General features: G+C 48.2%; 1 protein-coding gene across 1 annotated transcript in view; it reads left to right on the top strand.

Annotated features, from left to right (window-relative positions):
• The window catches only part of Efcab6 (EF-hand calcium binding domain 6), a 192,422-nt gene that overhangs the window by 111,994 nt on the left and 54,166 nt on the right, over positions 1 to 26,262 (top strand). Inside the window, 3 exon segments of the mRNA XM_046429560.2 lie at positions 2,715 to 2,947; positions 10,440 to 10,536; positions 22,626 to 22,744. Of these exon segments, the coding sequence (XP_046285516.1) occupies positions 2,715 to 2,947; positions 10,440 to 10,536; positions 22,626 to 22,744 (449 nt within the window).

The raw sequence follows: 26,262 nt of genomic DNA, 5'->3' as shown, positions 1-26,262 counted from the left end.
CAGGGGAGAGGATCCTGGGACCGGGCGCCAGGTGAGGCACAGCCCAGGGGCGGGACAGGAGCGGCACAAGCTGGCTGGGGCTGTGCAGGGTGGACAGTGGGGACAGGATGGGAGCCAGGAGCCTGTGCAGCCTCCTGGGGAATCCAGAGTCCTGGGAGGGGGTGGAGGCAGTGGGACAGGGAGAAGGGCCAGCAGGTGCCTGTGGGGCGTGAGGGAAAGGGAGGGATCAGCGGGACTCCTCGGAGGTATGTGGCCTGAGCACCTAAAACAGTGAGCTGCCGGTTGCCAAGAAGAGAGATCCTGGGGAGGAACGTGGGGGCAGGGTTGGCACCCAGGTTTGATTTTGGCCTTGTTCAGTTTGACGTCTGTCGCAAGAGAGCCTTGTCATTACCAGAGACCACACATGTTCGTCTTTCCACAATGTCAGGATTTATTGAATAACAGCAAATTAACTAGCTACATCAAGTTCATTGACTTTAACCACCAAGAATTCACGGTTCACTTGGTAGCCATGAGCAGGTCAGTCGCAAGTTCTTTTATACACCGCAATCTTAATGACTAGGGCTGGGCTGTAGCTCAGTGGTGGAGCACTTGCCCAGTATGCACGAGGCCCCAGCCTCCACCCCAGCTCTGTGCACACACCCACACGCGTGCACACGCACACACACACACACACCAGTCTTATTACTAATATCCATAATACTCCAGTCACACAGGACACTTTGCACAAAGATCTATTGATCACAGAGTGGCTCCAATAAGGTTAACAGTGGCCTCAGGTTTAAAGAGGCAGAACTGCAAGCAAAGGCAGAGAGCGGACACAGATGCAAAAGAAGTCACTGCAGGGGGGTCAGTGGGTTCAGAACCCAGCTGGGCGGCCCGCAGCATGAGTGGACCCTTGAGCCTGTTCAAGGCTGGCGGCTGGCTGCTCAGGCGCTGAACTCATTCAAAGCGTGGGGCTCACTGCAGCGCAGGAGTGGACGACGGCAGTTCTGAAGTGGGCTGCGTCACAGGGAGAGCTGACCAAGCTGAAGCCACGGGGAATAGTCAGGAGTTCGTTGCCTGCCACCAGCTGGCCTGAGGAGATGGCAGATGACATCTCAGGTGCCCCTCCCGAGGGGCCTCAGGGAAGGGCGCAGCACTCAGAGGTCTGGTGGGCTTGCTCAGCTGGTGGGCTGTTTCTCTGCCGTGGGTTAGGGACATCCACCTATCTCTGTGCCTCTGCTTTAATTCAGAGAGTTTAAGAGGGTGATTTTTTATTAGCACGATTATTTATGAGTTTGTGCCCTATGACTCTGCTGCACGGCTGGGCCATTTGACAAGCCCTGAATGTCCAACATGCGGACATTCTGGGCCTTGCAGAAGTCCTTTGCACTTGCCTGCCAAATGGAGTAGCTTGGGGCAGGCACAGCCTGAAATCCACTGTTGTCTACAGTGTGGAGCGGCTCAGTGCAGGACACAGCTTGCTTCAACATCCAAGAGGAAATTACCCCCAAACTGTTGGAGATGTGGGCTGGAGGGTGTGAGAGGCCTTGGGCTGGTGGTCAGGTGAACCCTCAGGCAGGGGCTGCGGGCTGGTTAGGTCTGACCTTCCTCCCGCTGCCTGGCAGGAGCTTTCCAATTAATTTCCACAGTATTTAGCACAGTGGTTGCACATATTAGGTGCTGGAAAATGTTTGGTGAATGAATAAAGGAGACAATACAGGTAGACCTGTCCCCCAAATCCAGGAGTCGAAGCAGGGCTTGCTTTATATCCTAACAGCCCCTTGTGGAGGAGAGCTGTACCACAAAGGATGGGGCAGTCCCCAAGATGGCCAGATAACCCCCGGGTGAGTCCCCGAATCAGATGCTGATGGAAATGGGGGCTTGAGGCCACATCTACAGCTCTTCAAGCCCTGACATAGGAAGCACTGGGGAGAGACAGGTGTTGGCTCAGACAGCCTCACCCTGCCGTGTGACCTTGGGCATAGAAGTTGTGACAAACGGCACTTAGAGCACTGGTTGTGCCAGGCACCACTCTAAGAGCTTTGCATATATTAGTGTGTTCAGTCCCCACAAGGACCTGCAGGGGTGGAGGAACTTTCTCTAACATCCCCACTTTAGAGAATGTGGCAAGGTTAAATGTCTTGTCCTGAGTCCCCACAGCTAGTAGGTGGCAGAGCTGGGATCTGCAACAGCCACCTGCCTCCAGGGTGTAGCTCCATTCGGTCCCAATGCCCTGGAGACCCAGAGCCTCTGTTTCCTCGTCTGCCCTCAGCACCATGGACTGAGCAGGGGGTCCTGGGCAGAGGCCCCGGGGAGAGCCCTGGCCTTTGGGGGTCTCCTCTGGGTGACATGCAGCACGGTGTTTGTTTGCCTAGGACAGAGTGGCCAGACCTCATGGCAGTTCCATCAAGACATGCACCGGGTCTGATGGTCCTAGGAAGTCACAGTGTGCTCTTTTCACTCTGGGTGCAGGAGCACAGGTGTCACAGAGTGGAAGGGACAGAGAAGCCACTCTGTCCCCTCTCCGGCTCCTTGCCTGACCGAGAGAGGGCTGGAGAGCAATGTGTGGCTCTTGAGAAAAGCAGAGCCCACAGGGAGGGCAGGGCAGGGTGGAATCTCCAGAGCAGCAGGCAGCCTGGCCACGCCGCCCCGTGCCGCGCACTGCCCCTGCAGTGGGGAGTGGTGTGTGTCAGTGCAGCGGAGGGCTCTGAGCGGCGCTCTGTTTTCAGGACGCCTACGCTGCCTTCTTCAAGATGGACACCGACATGGACGGCATGATCAGCATGTATGACCTGCACAAGTTGCTGCTGCAGCTCCGGCTCAACCTGAAGGAGCGGGAGTTCGAGCGTTTCCTTGGCCTTCTTGGCTTGAGAGTTACCATCACTTTAAACTTCCGGGAATTTCAACATCTGTGTGAGAAGAGAACCCCCAGAACAGATGATGCGCCTCAAAGACTCATCAGGTAAGGGGCGGTGCTTTTCCGCATCGTATGCACCTGGGCTTGGCCAGCAGCTGCAACAAGGCGTGTGTCAACATACAGTGAGCATAACACACAGCCACCGACCCTCCTCCGGGGCATCATTTATGTTCACAGGGCATCTTTCTATTTGGACGGGGAATTGAATGAACCTAGGGATGCTTAACCACTGAGCCACATCCCCAGCCCTTTTTAATATTTTATTTAGTGACAGGGTCTTGCTAAGTTGCTCAGGGCCTTGCTAAGTTGCTGAGGTTGGTTTGGAACTCACAATCCTCCTGCCTCAGCCTCCTAACCTGCTGGGATTACAGGCGTGGGCCACTGTGCCAGCTCCAGTATTTTTTTTTTTTTTGGAGGCATTCCAGTATATACCTACACTTACTTTTCTGTGCATTAATTAATCTGAGGTCAGATGTGTATGTTTTTTTAAGCTTTTCAAGAATGAGGCTTTGAGGGCTGGGGCCGTGGCTTGGTGGTAGAGCACCTGCCTCACATGTGTGAGGCACTGGGTTCACTCTTCAGCACCACATAAATATAGAGATATTGTGTCCATCTACAACTAAAAAGATATTTAAAAAAAAATAAGAATGAGGCTTTGAGCCAGGCATGGTGGCACACACCTGTAACCCTAGTGGCTGGAGAGGATGAGGCAGGAGGATCACAAGTTCAAAACCAGCCTCAGCAAAAGTGAGGCCCTAAGCAACTCAGTGAGACCCTGTCTCTAAATAAAATACAATATAGGGCTGGGGATATGGCTCAGTGGTCGAGTGCCCCTGAGTTGAATCCCAGTCCTGCCTCCCACCAAAAAAAAAAGAGAGAGAGAGAGAAAGAATGCGGCTTGTGAGGCGCCTATGCACTCTGAATGCTGCCAAAGACTTAGCCCCTCCCCGGGGCCAGCGGCAGGCCAGGGAAGGCCACACAAGAATTGGCTCTGGTCACCTTCCTGCAGATGCTCTTTCCCTGGTAGATTCTCCTGTCTCCTCCCCTCCAGATGTTAATCATGCCCAAGGTGGGAGTGGGGCAGCCACAGGCCATGATAGGACTGAGATGCTGGCCGTGCCCACTGCCTTAGGAGATGCGGGGACACCTTCAGCTCCTCACAGCAGTGCTGCCCCCATCCTTGCCCACCCTGCACAGCCTCACCCCTGGCCAGCAGGAGCACCTCAGTGCTCCGCGGAGCCCCAGTGCCCTGTACTCTCGGCCTCCTCTCTGCAAGATGCATGTGTCTTGAGGCATAGCGGGGCCCCCAGCCCCCCGGCACCTGTCACAGGCAGCTCCTGCTGAGGCCTGTTGAATGCTGACAGGTGTGATGAGCAGCCCCTCCTTGACCCGTGGTTATAATGTTCGTGTTTTGAAGTGTGGTGACGGCAAGGTGCGCTCCCTGACAAGACGACCCAGCATAATGTGGACGTGCTCCTGGCCCCAGGGGCTTCAGGCAAACACCCTTCTGACCAGCAAAGGGAGCACCCATAAGCCACGGCCACTGTGCCAGCCTGCTGTGACACTTGGCGAGGCTGCAGGAGGCCCTCTGGTCTTGAACTTCATTAAATTTCCCCTCTTGAATTCTTAGGGTTTATTTTAACTGATACTTAAAAAAAAAGAAAAAGAAAAGGCTAGAAAATGACTGCAGTCTCTTTCTAAGTGAAACGATCATGTGACAAGTGAGCTGAACACCTGCACCCGATTGCTCAGGTTCCGAGGAGCTCTGATCTGAGGCTTGATCCCACAACATTGACACAGAACAAACAAATCTTTCCAAAGAAGTTTCTGGAGGATGTGTGCAGAAAGAACATGGAAATTCCATCACAAAATGTGATCTCCCCCTTCCAGTGACTTAACCTCCTTATCTGTATTTATTTGTCCCTTAATTAGATGTTTACTAAGAGTGGGCTCTGTGGGATGCTGTCCCAGGGCGGGGTGGTGCAAATGCCTTGAATAGGACCCAGCTGCTCCCGTGTAGGGGGCTCACAGGAACAAACATAAAGAGCTACACTGTACTGCAGGATTACTGAAGGGCCACAGGAACCAAGGGGGGTCAGGAGGGCTATTGAGGTGCTCAGGCGTGAAGATCTCACTCTTGAAATGGGAGTGGGAGTCCCCCAGGTGCAGGCCAGAGGAAAGGTCATTCAAGGCCCGGGAACAGCACTTGGAAAATCCGAGGTGGGAGTTGAGCACATTGGGGAAGCCAGGCCAGATGCATGTGGGGGAGAGGGGCTGCCTGGTGGGTGTGGAGGGGAGGCGAGCGGGAGGCCCTGGCAGAGGCAGGTGTGCCAGGCAGAGTGTCATCAGGCAGGGAGGTTCATGTGCTGTCAAGTGTGCTCTAGAAAAATCCAGAGTGGAGGATGGCACCTAGCAGGAGAGGCTGAGCCCAGCGGGACCTGGCTTGGCTTCCAGGGTTGGGGAACGATAGTTGTGAAGTCCAACCAGGTGCTGCCTCAGCGAGCCTCCAGGGCCAGGTGCTGTGCTGGGCTTGGCATCCTGAGGCCTGCAAGAAGGCCTTCCACCTGACTCCACGGTGAAGGACTGGGTTAGAGCAGACATCTTCGCAGGCCCAGGGGAGGTGGGCGGTGTGGGCAGAGAAGGGAGCCTTCTGGCCTCTCCCCTGGGCCCCTCTGCCCTCCCCGCCTTCACTTCCACCTGCGTCATCAACACACAACGCTTGGGAAATATAGCTTTGTTGAAGAGCGTCCGCCATCTTGTTTACTTCAAAACCGCAAAGCGTTTTTGTGTTTAGATTCATAAATACCCATTAGAAGGGCCACTCCATGCTCACTTCATTCCCCCCTCATCCGTCGCCTTCCAATCCCTGTTTGAAACACATCCGCCCTGACGGCTGGCCCACTTACAGCCCCATGAAGTACCTTCAGGTGCAAGAACATCACGGAAGCTGAACGAGTCCTGTCACGTGTCCTCCTCACAAAATGAGGCGGTGCAGCTCCTTACCACAAAGGATCGCAGGACCCAGTCCTTGCTGTTGAATGATCAGCTGATGAGAATTTTTGCCCTTAGAAATGTATCATGTGTTCATCGGGAGCTTGGGCTTATGTGCTGGGTGTGCCTCACCCTCGCAGCCTGAGCCATCATCTTCTGTTTCATCTCCTGATTGTGAAGCTTCCTGCTCACTCTTGTCCCTTAGCCAGTTCAGCATGAAGTCAGGCCTCTGAATTTTTCACAGTGTTCACTACAATCTACTAAGACACTGTGTGGATGGTATTACTGTTTTCTGGAAAGACACTGTAAAACCCTGGGCACTACAGCCAGAGAACCGAAGGGTCACGAGCTGGTGGTGGCCCACTTTGGTATACTCTCTCCTGCGGGCCATTCCATCATTTTTTGTTCCTTCTTATCATGATCTCTTTTTCTTAGTTTGGAACAACCGAGCAATGATCACAGATTTTTAGGATAATGAAATAGATAAGTTAAAATCAAAACCAACATTGCTGAAACCCTGTGATGTACAACAGACATGTAGGCGGGTCCGTGGACCCTCACTGTCACTGCAGGAGAGAATGACCTCTATTTTATAAAGAAAATAATTTCAAACATTTTTATTCTTTGGATGACCTCTAGGAAAGAAGAGCAGTCGTAAGTAGTGCAGTCCTGGCTTCGGCATCACACCACTAGAAGAATTCCCCTCATCTCGTTTCTGGCTTCTAGAGAAGTAGTATAATTTTTTTTCCCTAAACATTTTCTAGAATTCACAAATAAAGTCATCAAGTCCTGAAGTGACTTTGTTGGGAAGTTTTCAACTATAAGTCAGTTTATTTAGTAGCCATAGAGTCTTTCATATTTCTTCCTGAGTGAGCCTTGGTAATTAGTCCTTCAAGACGTTGGTCCAGTTCATCAAAGTCGACAAACGAAGGGCAATAAATGCTTCATAGTAATTCCTTATTATTGCTTTAAACTCTGTGGAGTGTTCAGGAATAGTCCTGCTTTCATTACTGATACTGATAGGTGGCACCTTCCCATTTTTTCCGATCATTTTAGCTAAGATTCATCAATCTTATTGATCTTTTAAAAGAACCAGTTACTCATTTCATCGAGCCTCCTCCGTTGCTTTCCGGCTCTCAGTTTCACTGGTTTGTGGTCTTATCTTTATTAGCTCCTTCTTTCTGCTTGTTGTGAATATAGTTTTATCTTCTTTTTGTTTTCTAAAGTTGGAAACTCAGATTTTTTAGTCCATTCTTTTCTCATATAAGCTCCTGATGCCACAAGTTTCCTTGTGGGCACCGAGTCAGCTGCGTTTCACGAATTTGGATGTGCTATAGTTGTTGTCTTCCTTCATTTCGAAATACTTTCTCGTTTCCTTGAGGCATGCTTTTGTGTCCATGGATTATCTAGAATTACTGTTGTTTAATTTAAACCATTAGCACAGTTTCCGAATACTTCTCTGTTGTTCATTTCTAGTTTCATTCAGTTATTGATAAGGAATAGGCTTTGGGTGACTTCAGTCCTTTTACAAGTTTGTTTTATGACCCTGATGTGCTCCAGCTGGAGAATGCACAAGGTGTCCTCTGCTTGAGTTGGGCAGAGTGTTCTGGAAACATCAATCAAGTTGGCTGCTAGGATTGTCTGGGTCCTCTGAATTCTTGCTGGCTTTCTGTCTGCTTCATCAATCAATGACTAAACGAGGACGGTGACAATAACTGGAGTTTTCTGTTTCTTCTTCTAGTCCTATCAATTTTTGCTTTCCGTGCTTTGGCCCTCTGAGGAGAGATGGTGTGTTGGGGTCACCAGACCTTATCACCTCTGCTGCTCCTCCTCTATTTCTAAGGCTCCGGATCCTCTCTGTACCTTCTCCTTCCCCTGAGGAGCACCCTTCAGCACGTCTCTGAGGACAGGTCTGCTGGAGACAAGTCGTCTCAGTTGCCTTCTCTGGGAGTACCTTTATTCTCTTTCATTCCTAGAAGGTATTTTTGCTGGATATATTGGGATTGACAATTCTGGCATTTAAAAAGTCTTGTCCACTGTCCTCTGGCCTCCTGGCCAGCTGTGGTGAGCAGTCCTGTGAACAGTGGTGGTGCCCCCTACAGGTCACGTGGCGTTCTCTCAGGTCGCCTTCAAAACTTTCAGGTTTCAGCCCTCTGAGCATGCTGTTTAAGCATGGAGTCGCTGAGATGGATGAAATGTGCATGTTACTGAATAGCATACTTAAGTCTTTTGCCTAATTTGGAGAGTACTCAGCTACAGTTTCCACATATCTGTATGCACCATCTCTTCCTGTCTCCTCTGGGTACCTTACCATGGGGCTTCGACCTCTTTCTTGTGTGGTGCTGGCTTCTGGGCTGCCTGTGTGCGTTTCCTGCCCTGCCCCTGGGGTCCAGGTGGGATCATCTCTGGTCCCCTCTCCTCAGCCTGTCTGGCTGTTTACGCTTCCCATGACTGGGCCACCCTCAGGGTAACGTGGTAAGAGAGAAGGAGAGGTGGAAAAATAACACACCTCTCCCCGACTCTCCTTGAACCCCGTTCCTCTGGTTGGCAGAAGAACCCAGAGTTTTCAGAACCTCCGGGGCCAGTGTGGCTGCGAGCCCCACCACGAAAGCACAGTGTCCTGGCGGGGCTTCCTCTAGACCAGGACCAGGATCGTTAAGGAGAGTAATGGGTCCACACAGCTTTTGTGCTGCAGGCCCCCTTCCTGGCTCTCGGGTCAGAAAGTCAGACGTGGTCTTGCACCTTTTCCCTCCACGACCTCGCACAGTTGCAGTGTTTGGGCTGCTCTTTTACCTGAGCCTGGATCCTGGGAAGTCGGACTCCCAAGAAGCTCATGTCTGTCGTCCTTCAGTTTAGATTTCCTCCTCCATCAGCCCTCAGGTCCCATGCTGTGCTCTGTGCAGGGTTTTTCTGCTGTAGGGGAGGGAGGGGAAGGGGGACGTGTACCTACTCCGTCTTCCCTGGAAGCAGAGCTCACCCCAGGACTCTGGCATGGCCTGGGTGTCACATAGGCATGACATCTCAGAGAGCAGCCTCCGCCCTCTTGCTGAAGCATGCCCTGCCCTCCTGAGGTGCTCGGAGTCTGAAGTCATTTGAGCTGCTTATTTCAGCATGTCTGTCCCCAGTGGTGGCTGCCACAGCGGTAGCTCCTGAGGACATGGACTGTCCTTGTGCTGGTCACCAAGTCTGCAGGCCCGAGTGCCTGGCAAGTGAATGACCATGCGTACTGTGGCTGAAGGGCTGGTGATCAGGAGGCCTAATGAGCCAGGAGAAAGGAGCAGGCCACGGCGGGAAGAGGCCCCCCAGCCCCACTCCCTCTCGAGGGGCACAGGCGCCAAGTGAGAACCAGGAGAAATGGTGGGAAACCCAGGGGGGCTCCTGGCTTGAGCCAGGCAACTCAGGACCAGCGGATCCGTGTGGCCCGGGAGCTGCGGGGCTCTTGGCCGAGTGCTTGGTGGGTGAGAGGTGGGAGGCCCTGGCTTGCCAAGGCAGGGGTGCCCCGGGGGCTTTGAGATAGCCCCCCGGGAGGTCCAGGTGAGCACCTGGGCGCAGCAGGCCCTGGGGAGATGGAGAAGTGAAGGCAGGACATCACTAGGACTTCAAGTTCCTGTCAGCAAAAGTGTGACAAGGCCCCGCGACCTTCCCCAGCTCCGGGGGTAAAGCAGGGGTGGGGACTGCGGTGGAGCTTTGGATCCTTTCCCACCCTTGAATTCCGTGACTGTGGGGTCCGGTAGGCAGTTGGAGAGATGGCGCAGAAATGCAGGTGAGGTCCAGCGCTGTGGGGAGCAGCATGGCGGTCAGGGGCCTCAGGAGGGAGCCAAAGGGAGGCCCCGGGAGCGGGAGCCAGCCGGAGCCCAGTGCAGACCCAGGTGCGCTCCCAGATCTCGGGACCTGCGGGCCCCCCGATTGGCTTTAGTGGGAGGACTACTCAAGGACACCCAGGTTCCTCAGGCACCGTCTCCACGGTGTCTCCGCCACCTATCCAGGCAGGCCCGGGGCCAGGTGAGGCAGACAGCATCACTGTGTGAGTACAGGAGCAGGCGTTCGGATGGCGCTGAGTCCTGAAGCCTGCCCCGCGAAGTCAGCCGAGGCCGGAGCCCAGGCTGCGATCCGGGTCGGGCCCCTCTGTCCGCTTTGACCGCGGCGTTCTCCCTCCAACTTGCAAATTCCAGAAAAAAACAACAAAAAACAAAAACAAGAAAAGGTTTTGGTTATTTTCCTCCTAAGACACTCAATGTTGCGTGATGCTCCCTCCTTCCCCGAGAAGAAATGAGCCCTGTTTGTTTTGTGCTCTGGGAAGAGGGAAAAAAAAAAAAGTTGAATAGCATTTATCTGAAAATAAACAAGGACTTAGAAAATTTAAGAAGACTTCCCTACCATGCAGCTGGGGAAATGCGACTGTATTTTAAGAATTAAGTTAGACCAGATGTGAAATAACAGACTTTAATGGTGTCTTTGAAACAGATAGCGGGTAGGAGAACCCCTCAGGAGATTCATGAGCCCATTAAATTTAAACACAGTTATTTATTATTTTTTTTCTTTCAAGAACCAAACAGAAACTTGCGGATTCTGAACTAGCCTGCGAACAGGCTCATCAGTATCTTGTTATCAAAGCGAAAAACAGATGGGCAGATTTGTCTAAGGTAAGAAGACGACTGTTCCCTTAAAAGGAAGAAAATGGATCCCAGTGTCAGGGCTGCTGGGAGCCAGGCTGTTTGGAGTCAGCCACTGAGACTGAGACGGGGACAGCTTCGTGGGCCGATTGTTGGCTCTTGTGTTCTTTGTCACCATTATCAACATGCATTAGTCGTACCCGTTAACGGGCTCCGCAGGGACATTTCCACACAGGCAGGTACAGGGCCTTGGTCATGCCGCCCTCCCTGCCCTCCCTTCACCTGCCCCTGTCTCCACCCTCCCACCTGCCCCTGTCTCCACCCTCCCACCAGCCCCATTCATAGTCCCAAGTACTCCCTTTTTTACTTTGAGGTCATCTTTGTGTTTTGCTCATTGTGGGTTTAATTTTTATTTATCTTTATCCTCACACGGGAGTGAAAACAAGCAGTACTTGTATTTCTGCATGTGTTTTGCTTTACCTGATATCCTCTGGTTCCATTCCTTTTCCTGTAAATGTTACGATTTCATTCTTCTTAATGGCTGAATAGTACTCCACTGTGTATAGAAAGCATATTTTTATCCATATCTGTTGATGGCACCTGGGCTGACTCCACTCCTTGCCTCTTGTGAACGGTGCTGCAATAGATGTGGAAATGCATGCACCATTTTGTATGCTGACTTCATTTCCTTTGGCTGTAGACCCAGGGAAGTCCAGCTGGATCATTTGGTGGCTATGTTTGTTTTTGAGGAAATGCCACACTGTTTTCCGTAGTGGTCGTACTAATTTACATTCCCAACAACAGGGTAAAAGGATTCTTCCTCCACATCCAGCATCCAGCATCCCCTAGTTTTGGTTTATTTGTTTGTTTGTAATGGCCATCCTAACTGTGGTAAGATGGAATCTCTGTGTAGTTTTGATTTGCATTTCCCTGATAGCTAAAGATATTGAAAAATTTTTTTTATTTATTATTCACTTGTGTGTCTTTTGAGAAGAATCTACTCAGGACATTCTCCTATTTTTTCACTGGATTATTCTTATTTTTGTTAAGTTTTGGAGGTTTTTGTTGGTGTTGATTTTGGTTATTTTGTTCTTGGTACTGAGGATTAAACCCAGGGGCGCTTACCCACTGAGCCACATCCCCAGCCCTTTTAATATATTTTTTAGAGACAGACTCTCGCTGAGTTGCTTAGGGCCTCACTAAGTTGCTGAAGCTGGCTTTGAACTCACCATCCTCCTGCATCAGCCTCCTGATTCACTGGGATTACAGGTGTGTGCGCCACGCCTGCCTGATTTTTGAGTTCTTTATATATTCTGGATATTACTTCTCTGTCAGATGAGAGCAGGCACAGATCTTCCCTGGTCTACAGGCGCTCTCTTCACTCTGCTGACTGTCTCCTTTGCTGTGCAGAAGATTTTATATCGGATGTCAGCCCATTTCTCAATTCCTGCTTTTGCTTCTTGAGCTATTGAAGTCCCATCCAGGAAACCAGTGCCTATACTGAGATCTTGAAGTGTCCTGTGTTTTCTTCTAGTAGTTTCAGATTTCCGCATCTTATATTAAGGTGTTTGATCCATGGTGAGAGGGAGAGTTTCAGTCTTTCCCACGAGGATATCCAGTTTTCCCAGCACCATTTGCTGAAGAGGCTGTTCTTTATCCAGTGTAGGTTTGGGCACCTTTGTCAAGAATCATTTGACTGAAGATGCATGTATTTATTTCTGGTCCTCTATTTCATTCCATTAGTCTCCACACCTATTTTCAGGCCAGCACCATGCTGTTTTTGTTACAAGGGTTCTGCAGTATGTTTTGAAATCAAGTATGTGATGCCTTCAGCACTACTCTTTGGGCTCAGGATTACTATGGCTATTCGGGGTCTTTTGTGATTCCACGTGAATTTTAGTTTTTGGTTTTTTCCTAGCTCATGTCATTGGTACTTAGATGGGAGACTACTTTGGATCTATAGATCACCTGGGTAGTGTGGTGATCTTAGTAATACTAATTCCCCCAATCCATGAACATGGGCTATCATTCCACCTTCTAGTGTCTTCAGTTTCTTTCTTCTTTGTTTTGTAATTTTCAATGTACAGGTCTTTCACATCTTTAGTTAGGTTTATTACTTAGGGGTGTGTGTGTGTGTGTGTGTGTGTGTGTGTGTTTGGGGGGGTCCATTGTGAACAAAATTACATTACTGATTTCTTTCTCAGAAAATTTATTATTGGTTATATAGAAAAACTTATTATTTTTATATGTTGATTTTTGTATCCTGCTACTTTCCTGAATTTACATATCAGTTCTAAAAGTCTTTTGTTATAGTTTTAGATTTTTTTTCCATACAAAGAACCATATCACCAGAAAACAGGAATAATTTGACTCTGTCTTTCCTGCTTGTATCCCTTTTATTTCTTTCACTTGCTTAATTGCTTAAGCTAAAATTTCTAGTACTGTATTGAATAAGAATTGTGAGATGAGCACCCTTGTCTCGTTCCTGATCTTAGAAGAAATGCTTTCAGTCTGAAATGCTCATTCAGTATTGTTTTGGCTATGGGTTTATCTTTATTATGTTAAGGTATGATTTTTTATACCTAATTTATTCAGGGCTTTTATCATGTCAAAGGCTTTTCCTGCATCTATTGAGATGACCATGTGATTTTTTTTATCTTTAGTTCCTTTTATGTGCTGTATTATGTTCATTGATTTGCACGTGTCAAACCATCCTTGCATCCCTGAAATGAAACCAACTTAATCATGGTGTGGGATCTTTTTAATGTGCTAATGAGTTTGATTTGCGAGTATTTTATTGGGAATTTTGGCATCCATGCTATCAGGGATATCAATCTATAGTGTCCTTCTTTTGTTGTGTCTTTATCAGGGCTTGTTAGCAGGGTAATACTGACTTAGTAGAATGACTTTGGAAGGTCCATTCTGTTTCTAACTTATGAAATATTTTGAAGAGCACTGGTGATAATTCTTCTTTAAAAGTCTGGTAAAATTCAGCCATGAATAAATTCAGTCCTGGCCTTTTCTTTTTTGTGAGAACTTTTTGTTACTGTTCCAATCTCAGTACTTGTTATTTATCTATTTGGTTTATTATATCCTCTTTGTTCAATTTTGGTAGACCATAGGATCCAGACCTTTTTTTTATTTATTGGCATAGATTGTTTTTCAAAATATTCCCTAACAATCCTTTTTTATTTACTTTCAGTGCCATCAGCTGTAATGTCACCTTTTTCAGTTCTAATTTTCATTTTTTTAATTTTTAATTTTATTTTTTTAAAGAGAGAGAGAGAGAGAGAAATTTTTTAATATTTATTTTTTAATTCTTGGCGGACACAACATCTTTGTTTGTATGTTGTGCTGAGGACCGAACCCGGGCCGCACGCATGCCAGGCGAGCGCGCTACCGCTTGAGCCACATCCCCAGCCCCAGTTCTAATTTTTCTAAAAAAAAATTTTGTAGCTGTAGATGAACGACAGCATGCCTTTATTTTATTTGTTTATTTTCATACAGTGCAAAGGATCAAACCCACATGCCAGGCAAGGCTCTGCCACAGGGCTACAGCCCCAGCCCCTTTCAGCTCTAATTTTATTTATATGAGTTTTCTCTATCTTTCTTTTGGTTAGTTTCACTAAAGTTTTGTCAATTTTATTTTCAAAGAACCAACTCTGATTTGTTGCTCCCTTGTACTGTTCTTTCAGTCTCTATTTCACTTATTTCTGATCTAATTTTTATTATTTCTTTCCTTCTACTGATTTGGGGTTTGATTTGTTCTTGTTTTTCTGAGACCTCGGGATGCATTGTTAAATTGTTTACTTGAGATATTTTTTGTTATAGGCACTCATTGCTATAAACTTCCATCGTAGGGCTTTTTCTCTGTGTCCTGGAAGTTCTGATATGTTGTGCTCCCATTTCTATTGTTTAAAGGAATCTTGAATTCCCCCCACTTCTTCAGTGACCTGTTCAGTTAGTAGTGTGTGGTCTAATCTCCCTGTATAATTTCTGAAATTTCTCTGGCTGTTGATTTCTAATTTAATTCTATTGTAATCAGATAAGATGCAATCAATTATTTCAGTTTTTGAATTTATTGGACTTGTTTTGTAGTCTGAAATATGGTCTATTTTGGAAAAAGTTCCATATGCTAATTAAAAGTACGTATATTCTGAAGCTGTTAGATGAAACATTCTGTTAGTCCTGTAACATGTCTGTCAAGTCCTCTGATCTACAGTTCAATGTAACTGATGCTTCTTTGCTAATTTTTTGTCTATTGGTGGGAGTGAAGTATTGAGGTCTCCCACTATTATCAGATTTGGGCCTGCTCTTCTCCCTTATCAGAGTCGACGTCTGGCAGTCACGGCACATATATTTAGGATCCTTAGATTTTCTTGATGAACTTTTCCCGGTTGATGTTCCTGACCTTTTTGTCTCTTCCCATTTTTGTCTTGGAGGCTGTTTTGTCAGAGACAAGCCTGGCTGTCCCTGCTCACTTGGGATTTCATTTGCATGGAGTGTTATCTCCTCTCACTTTCAGTCTGTGTCCGTCTGCAGTGAGGCGAGTCTCTGCAGCGCCTATTGATGTGCCTTGTTTTATGATCCATTCAGCCTGAGTCTTTGAACTGGAGAATGAGACCATTTGCATTCGGTTATTATGGAAAGGTCTGCGTTGTTCCTGAACTTTTCTTGTTTCTTCTGGTTGTTTTGAACATTCTTGGTGAGTTTGGTGGCGTCTGCGTTGTTCCTGTTTGATGATTCCCTGGTTTTCACTTGCAGGCCTACTCTTCAGTGAGGTCTACCGTCTCATGAGCTGTGACGATCATCCTTCCTCTCCTGGGCGTCTTCCTAGTGCTGGTCTGGTGGCCATGGATTCCTTAGTTCATGCTTCTCTTGGACGTCTACTTCTCCTTCAGTTCTGAGTAGGGCAATCTTGGTTGGTGGTCATTTTCTTTCAGGACTGAAATAGATCATTCCATGCTCTACTGGCCTTCGGGATCTCTAATGAAAGATCTTCTGTTGGTCTCATGGGTCTGCCTTTGAATGTGACTTGGTGCTCTCCTACAGATTTTAATATTCTTTCTCTGTCCTATCAATTAACATGGCAATTTAATATCTTGTGGACAGGTTCTTTTCTGCCGTGTCCATTTGGAGTTCTGAATGCCTCCTGTACTTCAATGTCCATGTCTTGCCCAAGATTTGGGTGATTTTCCTCTATTATGTCATGGACTAGGTTTTCTGTGCCTTCAGTCTGTATGCCATTTATGAAATATTGTGTCTTTTATGGTGTTCCCATTGAGTCTGTGTCACTCATTGTTTCTTTTTTTTCCTTTATTTTTGTATGAATGTAATATTTCATCACAATTGTCTTTAAGCTCTGATATTCTTTCTTTTGCTTGACCTGGTCGGTTGGTTCAACTGAGTTTTTCATCTGTCTTATTAAGCTTTTGATTTACAAGATTTATTTGGTTCTTTTTCAAAATTTCTATCTTTTTTACTGAATTTCTCATTCATATCCTGCATCGTCTTCCTTAATTCATTCAAGTGTTTACCTGTATTCTCTTGGAATTCAATAATCTTTTTAAAAACTATTCTTTTTCCAGCACTTCATTCACTTCTATGTCTATGGAATCTGTTATTGTAGAAAAATGAACTTTAGGAGTCATATTGCCTTGTTTCTTCATATTTCTTGAGTTTCTGTGCTATTTATGCATCTTTGGGATGGATCTCTCTCCATTTTTATGCAAAGGCCTTCCCTTGACACTGTGTCTTGGGGTGTCGTTTGTCGTGTAGGGTTGAATTGATTCCAATTACAGTGTAATCTCCCTATGGCTCCTGTGGCTGTGATGGGTGGGTTTCGACACAATGTGAACCTTATTAGAGTACCACAAGAGTGGGGTCCCTCTGGTAATTCGGGCAGGTGTGACATAGAAGAGTGTTTGGGATGCGCCCTCTGTGGTTTCTCCTCCTGTCAGGTGCTAGGGTTTGCATGGACACTGTTGATACTGACTGTGTTACTTAAAGGAGATTCCAATGCTGGTTTTTCCACTTGTGATTAAAGAACCTGCAGTTTGGGGCCTCTGTAGACGCAGGAATAGTTCTGGTGTTTCATGTGGAAAGCTGGGGCTGGGATCACAGCTCCCCCTCGGTGGCACTCACGTCCGGTCTTGACAGTGATGTGCCATCTGGCAGGGGGTGGGAGGGACTAATGTCAAGGACCCTCAACATTATCTGATGTCCACAACGGTTGTGTTTTTCTCTCTGCTGTTAATGTGGGGGTGACTATCTAGGAGCAGGATGTCAGATACTCCTAGCTGTGTCCACCTGGGGACAGGTCACTGGTTGGGGGCTTTTGTCCCCCCATTGTTTAAATTGAGGTATCTGCCAAAGTTGGAGCAGGACTAGGTGGTGGCTGCGGTAAGTGCAGTTCCTTTGCCTGACGTCTGCCAAGCCCCAGGCGTGGCCCTCAGTGCTGCTGTTCTGGTTCTGCCTCGGAGAGAAGTAGACGAGTGGTGGGCGCCATCTTGAGTCTTTGAGATGTTTCTAAACTAAATTCTCACTTTCAAGGTCAACTGACACTTAGGAAGGTGAGTAATTGTAGGAGTTACATCAGGGAAATTCATGGTGTTATTTCAGGCTTGATCAGAATTAAAAATTTAAATGAAAAGTATGAGAAGCTGTCATACCTAATTTTGCACAATTATAAACATGCACTTTAAAGAGCTCTCTCTTCCTATCTTGCCAAAATTATAGGAATCATGTATAGGGCAAACGCCTCTATGACAGTCGCACAGATTGTGGTTATGACGTTGAGTTGAGGATGTGTATCTGGCAGTGACAGTGACAGCTAGCTCTACCTACAGGATTCGAGAATGGAATGGACAAAACTAGGTTCATTCTGAAACAGAGGACGTGGAATCACCATTTCATGTGGCACAAGGACACAGGAACTTCACTCTCAAAAGTGTTTTAAAACTGCACGATGAAAGTACTTTCACATCATCTTGACCAAGTCTCCAATTCGTTTCATCTTCTAGTTTTCCTTCTGTCTGCTCTTTCTGGGCCTGCGCCCAATATGAAGTTCTGTCCATTATGTCCCTCACATGACCAGGACCGCCTCTCCTAGACCCTGTCCTCAATGGATGGACTGGCTATGCTGCTGGCCAGGCCACCTAGTTCCAGAACAAAGCTCTGCATGGCCCACTGAGCCAGCCAGCTTTTGGAGCTGCCTTGTGGACCCAGGAGCATGGAGCAGGATCTAGGCTAGACACCCAGTGTGTACCAGCTGGGGAAGAGGGGGACACGCTGCCAGGCTCCGTCTTCCCCACCTTCCGCCAGCTCGTGCAGTCCTGAGCCCCCTTTCTCGGAAGCCACCTTTCCCTCACACACACTGCGGCTCCTCTTCCTCTCCCTATAGTCTGCCTGTTACGCAGAACAGACCAGCCTTCTGCCCCAGGTGCTGCTGCTGCTGTCCTGTGGAGCCCAGGGACTCTGACAACCAACCCCAGGGACCTGCCCAGCCTCGCCCTTCCATGCTCTGATTTAGTCAGCACATACTGACTGACTTTGCACCAGACTCAGTGCTAACCAAGATCAGTCTGATCCTTGCCTCGTGGTCCTCACAAACCAGTAGAGTTGATCACCATGAGCAATAAAGCAGATTATTCACAGCACAAATCAGTGAGCAGGCTGCTGGTGTGGCCAGCAGCTGGGTCACCTCGTCCCTGAAACACCTCCCTCCCCCAACTCCCTGTTGAGACGTCTGTGTGGTCATGCTCTGGATAAGGGCTTCTAACAGGCATGAGGTGGCACCTTATTGTTGTTTGAATTTCCGTTTCCTTGATGACATGTGAGGTAGAGCATCTTTTCATGTGCTTACTTGTCATCTATCGTGTCTTTCCAGTGAGGTGTTTGTGAAGGTCTTGTTTTAGTCAGCTATTTCACCACTGTGAGTAAAGGACCCAACCAGCACCATCACAGAGGAGGAGAGGTTTGAGGGCTCACGGTTTCAGAGGTCTTAGTCCACAGAAGGCCAGCTCCATTCCTGGGGGCTGGAGGTGAGGCTGAGCATCACGGTGGGAGAGTGTGGCAGAGGGAAGCAGCTCATGGTGATCAAGAAGCAGAGAAGGAGGTCTCCACTCTCCAGATGCAACTGTATACCCCAAAGCCACGCCTCAGTTCCCACCTCCTCCAGCCACACCCACCACTTCAGTTATCACCCAGTTAATCCTATCAGGGGATTAACTCCCTGACTGGGGCAAGGCTCTTACAAGCTCTTACAACCCAATCACGTCTCCTCTGACCCTTCATGCACTGACTCACACTTGAGCTTTTGGGGGACACCTCACATCCAAACCGTAACAGGGCTTAGCCCTTTTGTAAGTTGAATTGTTTTGGATAATAGTCCTGTCTTAGATAAGGTCTGTTCCAAATTCTTCCTCCCAGGGTGTGGTTTGGTTTTTGTTTCTTGGCAGTGTCTTTCACTGAGCAGAGTCTTTAATTCTAGAGAAGTCTGACTCATCAATTCTTCATGTATTACATTTTTCTGAAAGTTACTGCCAAACCCCTATCACTCAGGTTTTCTCTGATATTTTTCATCTGTTGTTTCTTAGGTGTTTTAATTTGGGGCTTTACAGTTAGGCCCGTGACCCCATCTAAGCCGTCTCTTGTGCAGGGTGGAAGGCCTGGGCTGTCCTGTTGTTCCGGACTGCTTGCTGGGAAGCGCTTTTCTCCGTCGTTGTGCCTTTGCCCCTTTGCCAAGGACCGGTGGATGGTTTTTATGAGGGTCTGCTCCCGGGCTTCCATCCTGTTCCAGGACCACTTTGTCCTTCTGCGACACCACACTGTCCTGACGCCTGCAGCTCTGCAGCACACCTCCAGGTTGGACAGGTCACTGCTCCATCTCTGGTCTTCCGCTTCAGCGTTGCATGGGCTATCCTGGGTCTGTTGCCTCTCCATATGAACCCTAAGTCAGGTCTTTATCCATGTCTTCCTGGGGTTTTAATTGGACTGTATTGAACCTCTGGATCAAGTTGGGAGGAACTGACTTGATGAAATCGAGACTTCCCATCCATAGGAGCATCTCTCCATTTATTTAGTTCTCTGATTTCTTTCATACAGATCTTGTACGTATTTTGGTCAATTTTTAGCTAAATATCTCATTCTGGGGGGTCCTAATGTAAAGAGTATTGTATTTTAATCTCCAATTCCAGTTGCTCATTGCTGCTATTTGGGAAAGTGACTGACTTTTGTATATTAACCTTGTATTGGGCAACATTGGTTCATTGCTCATGAGTTACAGGAGGTCTCTTTTTGTCAATTCTTTTGTATCTGCCACATAGACAGTCATGTCATCTGTGAACAGTGTCAGCTCTTCCTTCTCAATCTGTGTACCTTTAATTTATTTTATCTCACTGTCTTAGCTAGGACTTGCAATACAGTGTTAAAAAGCAGTGGTGACAGGGGACATCCTCATCTCAGTCCTGATCTTGGTGGCAAAGCTTCCAGTTTCCCGTCATTAAGTGTGGTGCTGTCTGCTGCTGTTCCATAGGTGTCTTCCATCACCAAGAGCTTTTTCTTTATCTATGGCAGGACCATGTGATTTCTCTCCTTTTCTCCATTGTGGGAGGGATTACATGAGTGGACTTTCAGGTGTTGAACCGTCCTTGCACTCCAGGTTAAACCACTAGCTCACACTCTGTAACTTTATAATTGTTGGACTCAGTTTGCTGATATTTTCTTTTTTTTTTTCCAAAACTATTCCCAGAGCAATTATTTTAAGGGTTTATTACGTGAAAATGGGGGAGGCACAGTAAAGACCTTAGATGCCAAGCTGAGGTTTTTTTGTTTTTTTTTTTAATTAAGTGGTAAGAAGAGAAAGGATATTATTGAGCAAGATTGTTGAGCACTTATTGTTGAGTGTCACTATTTAACGAACATTCCCTCCTTAAGCTTTTTTTTTTAATTTTTATTGTTGGTTGTTCAAAACATTACATAGTTCTTGACATATCATATTTCACACTTTGATTCAAGTGGGTTATGAACTCCCATTTTTACCCCGTATACAGATTGCAGAATCACATCGGTTACATATCCACTGATTTACATATTGCCATTGCTGATATTTTCTTGAGGATTCTTACTTCTATGTGAAGTGACATTAGTGTGTGGTTTTCTTTCCTCGTAGGCCTTGTCTGGTGTGGTATTAGTGTGGTGCTGGTCTAGGAGTGACCAGGGGATCTTCTTTCTGATCCTGTCCCCCTGATTTTGTGGAGGTTTGTGCTCATGATCATCTGGTGCAGCGAGTGGTGACTCTCTGAACCCCCATCTGTCTCTGCAGTTGGGGGCCATGGTTTGACCCATGACCTCACTTCTCTTATAAACCTAAAAAGAGTTGTTGATTTTTCAATTTGCTCAGATTTTTACAAGTCATTGGGACAGATAGGTGACTTCCAAGATTTTTATGTTTCAGACCTGCTGTGTGTTTTTAAAGGGATTTGAAATTCTCTTGATTTAATTTTTTTAAAGTTTGTCTTTTGATTTGTGACTCTACTGTGGAATATATAAAATGCTTGTAATTCAAATAAATTTAAAGTGGTCACCACTGGCCCACTGTCCAGGCATAGGAAAGGAATCCTGTCATTATCTTGGGCCAGAAGTCAGCACACTTTTTCTGTGAGGGGCCAGACAGTGAATACGTTTGGCCCTGTGGACCCCACAGCTCTATCACACAGACTTGACCCTTTATTGTAGCCCTTGGTGCCTTCAGACTTGATATTTTCCACTCTAGTGGATGTGTAATAGTATTTGATTGCAGTTTTCATTAGCATTTTATTGGTTATTAATGAGGTTGAGCATCTTTTCATTTGTGTATTCATTAATCAGGTTTTCTTTTTTGCAAAGTGCTTGTTCGAGAGTTTTTATAGTCTTCACGCTAAGCTATATTCTTTCTTATTGGGCGATATCTTATCTTCCCCCACTGCCTTACCTCATGCCCACTGGTGACCTGGACACTCGTGTGTGTGTGTGTGTGTGTGGTGTAGGAGGTGGAACCCAGGGCCTCGCATGTGCTGGATGAACACTGCTACTGAGCCACGCCCTGGCCCTGGTCAATCCTCTTCCCTAAGTGAGCTCTGATGCAAATGTCCTCTCCTAGTCTGTGCCCTGTTTTTATGCTTTTTATCTGGTGTCCTTTGACAAATGTATTTTTAATGTGGTCACATTTATTAACCTTTCTCTGTGGGTCTTGTGTAAGAAGTCCTGTCTCCCACCCCTGCAGGCATGACGATGTGCTCTCACGTCTCCCCTGGGTACTCACCTGATTGGCTTCTCACTGAGCTCCTGAGATCTGGACTGGACACTCAGATGTGCTATGAGGCCTGGACCCATTTCATGTCTTGGGAATGACCTTCCCGGTGTCCCTCATTTCCTTGTAGCCTGTCTTCCCCACTATCTTACCCCATGCCCACTGGGTGCCTTGCTCTGTTCTGTTGGTCAGTTCGTCCATCCCAGCCCCACACCACATCTTCATGGTTGCTGTAACTTATTGGTGCATCTTAGTTAACTGGTGGGCATTCCTTTGACTCATCCTTCAATCAGTCTGACATAGTCTATTAAAAAAAAAATCTCTTGGGATGTTTGGAGAAAATGGCCTCTTTCCTATTTTGGAGTCTTCTAATTCAGGAACATAGTGTATTTCCACTTATTTTGACCCTCTTTAATACCTTTCAGGAAAGCTTCAGCCTCTTCTACATGGAGGTCTTACATACCATTCACAGATTTAGTCCCCGGGCTGCATGGCTGAGGTCATGACCCTCGGTCTCCTTTCCCAGGACCTGGTTGACCTTTATTTCCAATAGTCTATGGACCCAAGAGGTTGATCTGAACAAGATTCCAGGTCTTGTGACGGAGACCATTCACTCACCCAGAAACAGCCCTCTTGTGCCCATCAGCCTTGTTCCTGGTTTCTCCCACCTTCTCCAGGGGATCAGTGAGGCCCTGAAACTTAGATTAAAAGGTGTTCAGGTGGACGGGAAGAAAGCCACCTCAGATTGTCCCACATATCGATCACTGAGAGTCCTCTAAGTCATCCTGCACATTTTACGTTCCTAAACACCATCTTCTAATGTTTGCAGAATTTTATAGAAACTGACAACGAGGGCAACGGCATTCTTCGACGCAGGGACATAAAGAATGCACTCTACGGCTTTGATATTCCCCTCACACCCAGAGAATTTGAGAAGCTTTGGCAAAGGTAAGCGGTACCTGAAGGCTGGCGGTTTCGTCTGACGTCTGGGCTCACTTGCTACAACAAGCTCCTTACGAATTCCTCATTTCTCCAGAGGAAGGGGAGGGGGGTCTCTGGTCTGGTGTCCGTCTCCTTGTTCCTCATTTACCATGGAAAGAGCTGTGGCCAGGCCAGTCTTCAGGATTGGGAAGAGCCGGAGTACCCCAACCAGCACGGCTGGACTCACAGGTCCGCGGGCCCAGGGTCCTGGGAGTTCAAGCCCATACTGTCACCATTTAGTGAAGTAAGTCCTGTCCGAAGACTTCCTCCCGCACCACGCCCTGAGCTACAGGCAGCGGTAAGGGAACAAGTGGCTCCCTGTAGCCCAGAGATGGAAACCAAGTTGCAAAGCTGTTTTATGGATAAGTAATTTGTTAGAAGAAAATAACCAAACTTTTGAAAACTTGGAGTGGTTTCCCAAAGGTCCCCTAAACTGGGAATAGTATCTAATGTAGTGCTATTTGTCAGAATGTATTTTAGATGTAGCTGTCTGGGGACCAGGCTCCTGTTTTGGTGCTCCCTGTGTAGATGGCTAAGTTCCCAGCGCCCCAACAATGTGGCTATTTCTCAGTTTCGGATCCATCTTTGAATCACTTCCTCCTTCAGTATTTGTTAGTTGCCACTGGTGTTCCTCCGGGATGTACCGGTGTCACACATCCGCTCGGGACGCAGGTGCACAAAGCAGTTCCTGTCATGGTTTAGCTCTCACCTGCTCACAGTGGAGGCTGAGTGTGGCTGAGTTTGGAACTAGGCAGCGGCTTGTGTCTAGCCTGGAAAAGCAGCTTGAATTATCACAAATCCTTAGTTTTAAAAGATCCCACCCTGGCAGAGAGCAGGTCAGGTGGTGGACGCTAAAAGCCCTGGAGGGTTGGGCAGCATGATGACAGAGACGACCTTGAGACAGAGTTCAAGGTCAAGATGGAGATGGAGGACATTCTGAGTGGAGACTGCCCAACCTGGGCAGTGGCCCAGGACCCGGGCCTAAGGGGAAGGAAGGCCAGTCCCCTCACCGTCATGGTTTCTGGGTGTCATTGACTGAGCACTGGCAGCGACACTCAGTGTGGCTGTGACAGCTCAGAGCTGTGGTCTAGGGCAAGGGTCAGGAACCCATCCAGGGCTGCGCTGGTTCAGGCGTGAGCCTTGGACAGTGCCACCACCGTCAGGGGCCCGTGAGCGCCCCAAGCTCCCATGGTGCCAGTCTTGGGAGCAAGAGGCGCAGGAGTCCGTGTGTCCCATCTGGAAAGTGACAGCACACACATGTGCCTCTCCAGAGGGGACGGAGCCTTGGCCATTCCTTGGAGGTGGACACTGTGTCGTTAGGCTGAGGTTTCTTAGACGCTACAAACATCATCATGAAATATAAATTTTTCACCTTGTTTTGAAAACTGGCTGTGGTTAGAATAATGTCCACCATTGTCGGCCTGGCCTCGCATCAAGATGCTGAGTGGTTAAGGGTGACTGTTCTACAGCCAGTGTGGGGTGTGACCTCTACCCCACTTCCAGCTGTGTGGCCCTTCTCAAGTTACTTGACTTCTCTGGTCCTCACTCTCCTCCCTACCACCTGGGGATGCCACCAGGCTGGGCTGGGTAACCCCCATCTCTTTGCTGGGTGGCTGGGTGGGTGAGACCAAGATGGATGAAGAGCAGAAGTTTCCTCTCAACAGTGTCACCTGGTTTTAAGAGGTTCACTTGGAGACCCCGTGCCATGTCCCCAGGGATGGATGACAGCCCTGGGGATGAGGGTGCTGCGCCAGGTCTCCAAGCCGAGTACTTCTGGATCTTTACTTTTCAGATAGCAAATCAGTTAGCTGAGCAGTGAGAGGTTCATAGCAGCAGGGCACAGGGTGGGGCGCGAGAAAGGAACCTGGGAGCCTTGAAGCCGGTTGTGGTGCCCCTTCCCCCCTCCTGCCCTTCCCTCAGGGACCCCCCTCACTGCAGGGCCAAGGCTCTGTCAGCCGCAGGTCTGCCTCTCAGTCCCGCCCAGGGGCTTGTTTTCCACTCAGTAAGGCAGTTCCCAGGAAGTGTTTGCAAATTAAAGCACCTATTATTTAATTATTTAATTTTATTTCATTAGATGAACTATTCCTAAGCAGTATATCATGCTGTGTCTACATTTCAAAACTCAAGTTTGTATTGATTTCGAATTTTGTTAACCACTGCCCCCTTCCATTTTTTTGTGCTAAAATACACACAATATAAAAATTATTATTATTATTATTATTATTATTATTATTATTATTATTATTATTCCTCTGCCACTGGGACTTGAATCCAGACACACTTTACCACTGAACCACATCCCTAACCCTTTTTATTTTCATTATTGTTTTGAGAGATGCTCTCACTAAGTTTCTCAGGTCCTCCTGCCTCAGCCTCACAAGTCACTGGGATTACGGGCATGGCCACCACACCTGGTCCATGCATCTTGAGCATTTGAAAGCATACAGCTCTGTGGCATTCAGTGAGTCATGACTGTGTGTAGCTGTCCCCGCCATCTATCACCATCACTCTTTGTCTTGTAAAACTGAAATTCGTAAGTGGCTTTAAGCTGGGTAGTTGAGTGACATTGGCCAGGGCAGGCTATTGACTGCCATCTCTGCGGCTCCCCAGATGGTGTTGTGGCCTGGTGTGGGGTCAGGGTGGGTGATGGTGCTCCCCCTCAGGATCATCAGGAGCCAGTGCCACCCCCGGGCCTGGAGCCCATGTTCCTGTCCTGCAGAGAGGGGAGGGAGTGAGAGCAGAACGCGGCCAATATGGAGAGGCTGGGGCTGGAGAGGTGGCCATCACTCTGCCCCAAGCTGTTGGCCGGACCCACTGACAGGGCTGCACCTGTCTGAGGGAAGGCTGGGACTGGCGGTCTGCAGGTGTTTCCAAGGGAAGAGGCGACAGAGACAGGGGAACTCAGAGTGGCATCTGCCACATGAGGAGGAGCGTCCAGGCAGAGGGAGGTCCAGGAGCACAGTCCTCAGTGTCCAGGGGGAAAATGCAAAGTGACGTTCCTACAGCGAGTAAGGGTGCAGGCGGGACGGGCTGCAAGTGTGAGGGGAATGTGGTGTCATCAGGGACCAGGGGCTGCTGAGTGGCCACCGGAGCAGCAGAGGAGGGGCGCCCATGGGCCAAGAGCCCAGAGGGCAGCAGCGTGTCTCCTGCCTCCACCCTGCTTCACCCCACGGCCCGGCCCAGCCAGGTCCACCGATGCTGCCAAGGCAAATGGGAACCTCAACCTGGGGCCTAACAGGAGCCACGGCCATTGCCCTAGTGGGTCGGCACTGGGAACCCACAGCTCTGCCTCCCCCACCAGGCCGACCTCCTGGAGCTACTGGGGGTGGCACAGAGGATGTGGGGAGGGACAAGCCAGGCCAGGGACCACCTGGCGAACACCCTCCTGGAGAGCAAGGGAGGGCCACAGTGCGACTGCTGACCAACTGGGCGGCCACAAGGACAGCAAGGGACCATCAGAGAGGAGTGGCCTGCACAGCAGCTAA

This window comes from Marmota monax, unplaced genomic scaffold (assembly GCF_021218885.2).
Source record: "Marmota monax isolate L192 unplaced genomic scaffold, Marmota_monax_Labrador192_F-V1.1 WCK01_AAM20220418_F8-fsc00051, whole genome shotgun sequence".
NCBI classification, from domain to species: domain Eukaryota; kingdom Metazoa; phylum Chordata; class Mammalia; order Rodentia; family Sciuridae; genus Marmota; species Marmota monax.
This window is presented reverse-complemented; position numbering and strand designations above follow the sequence as displayed.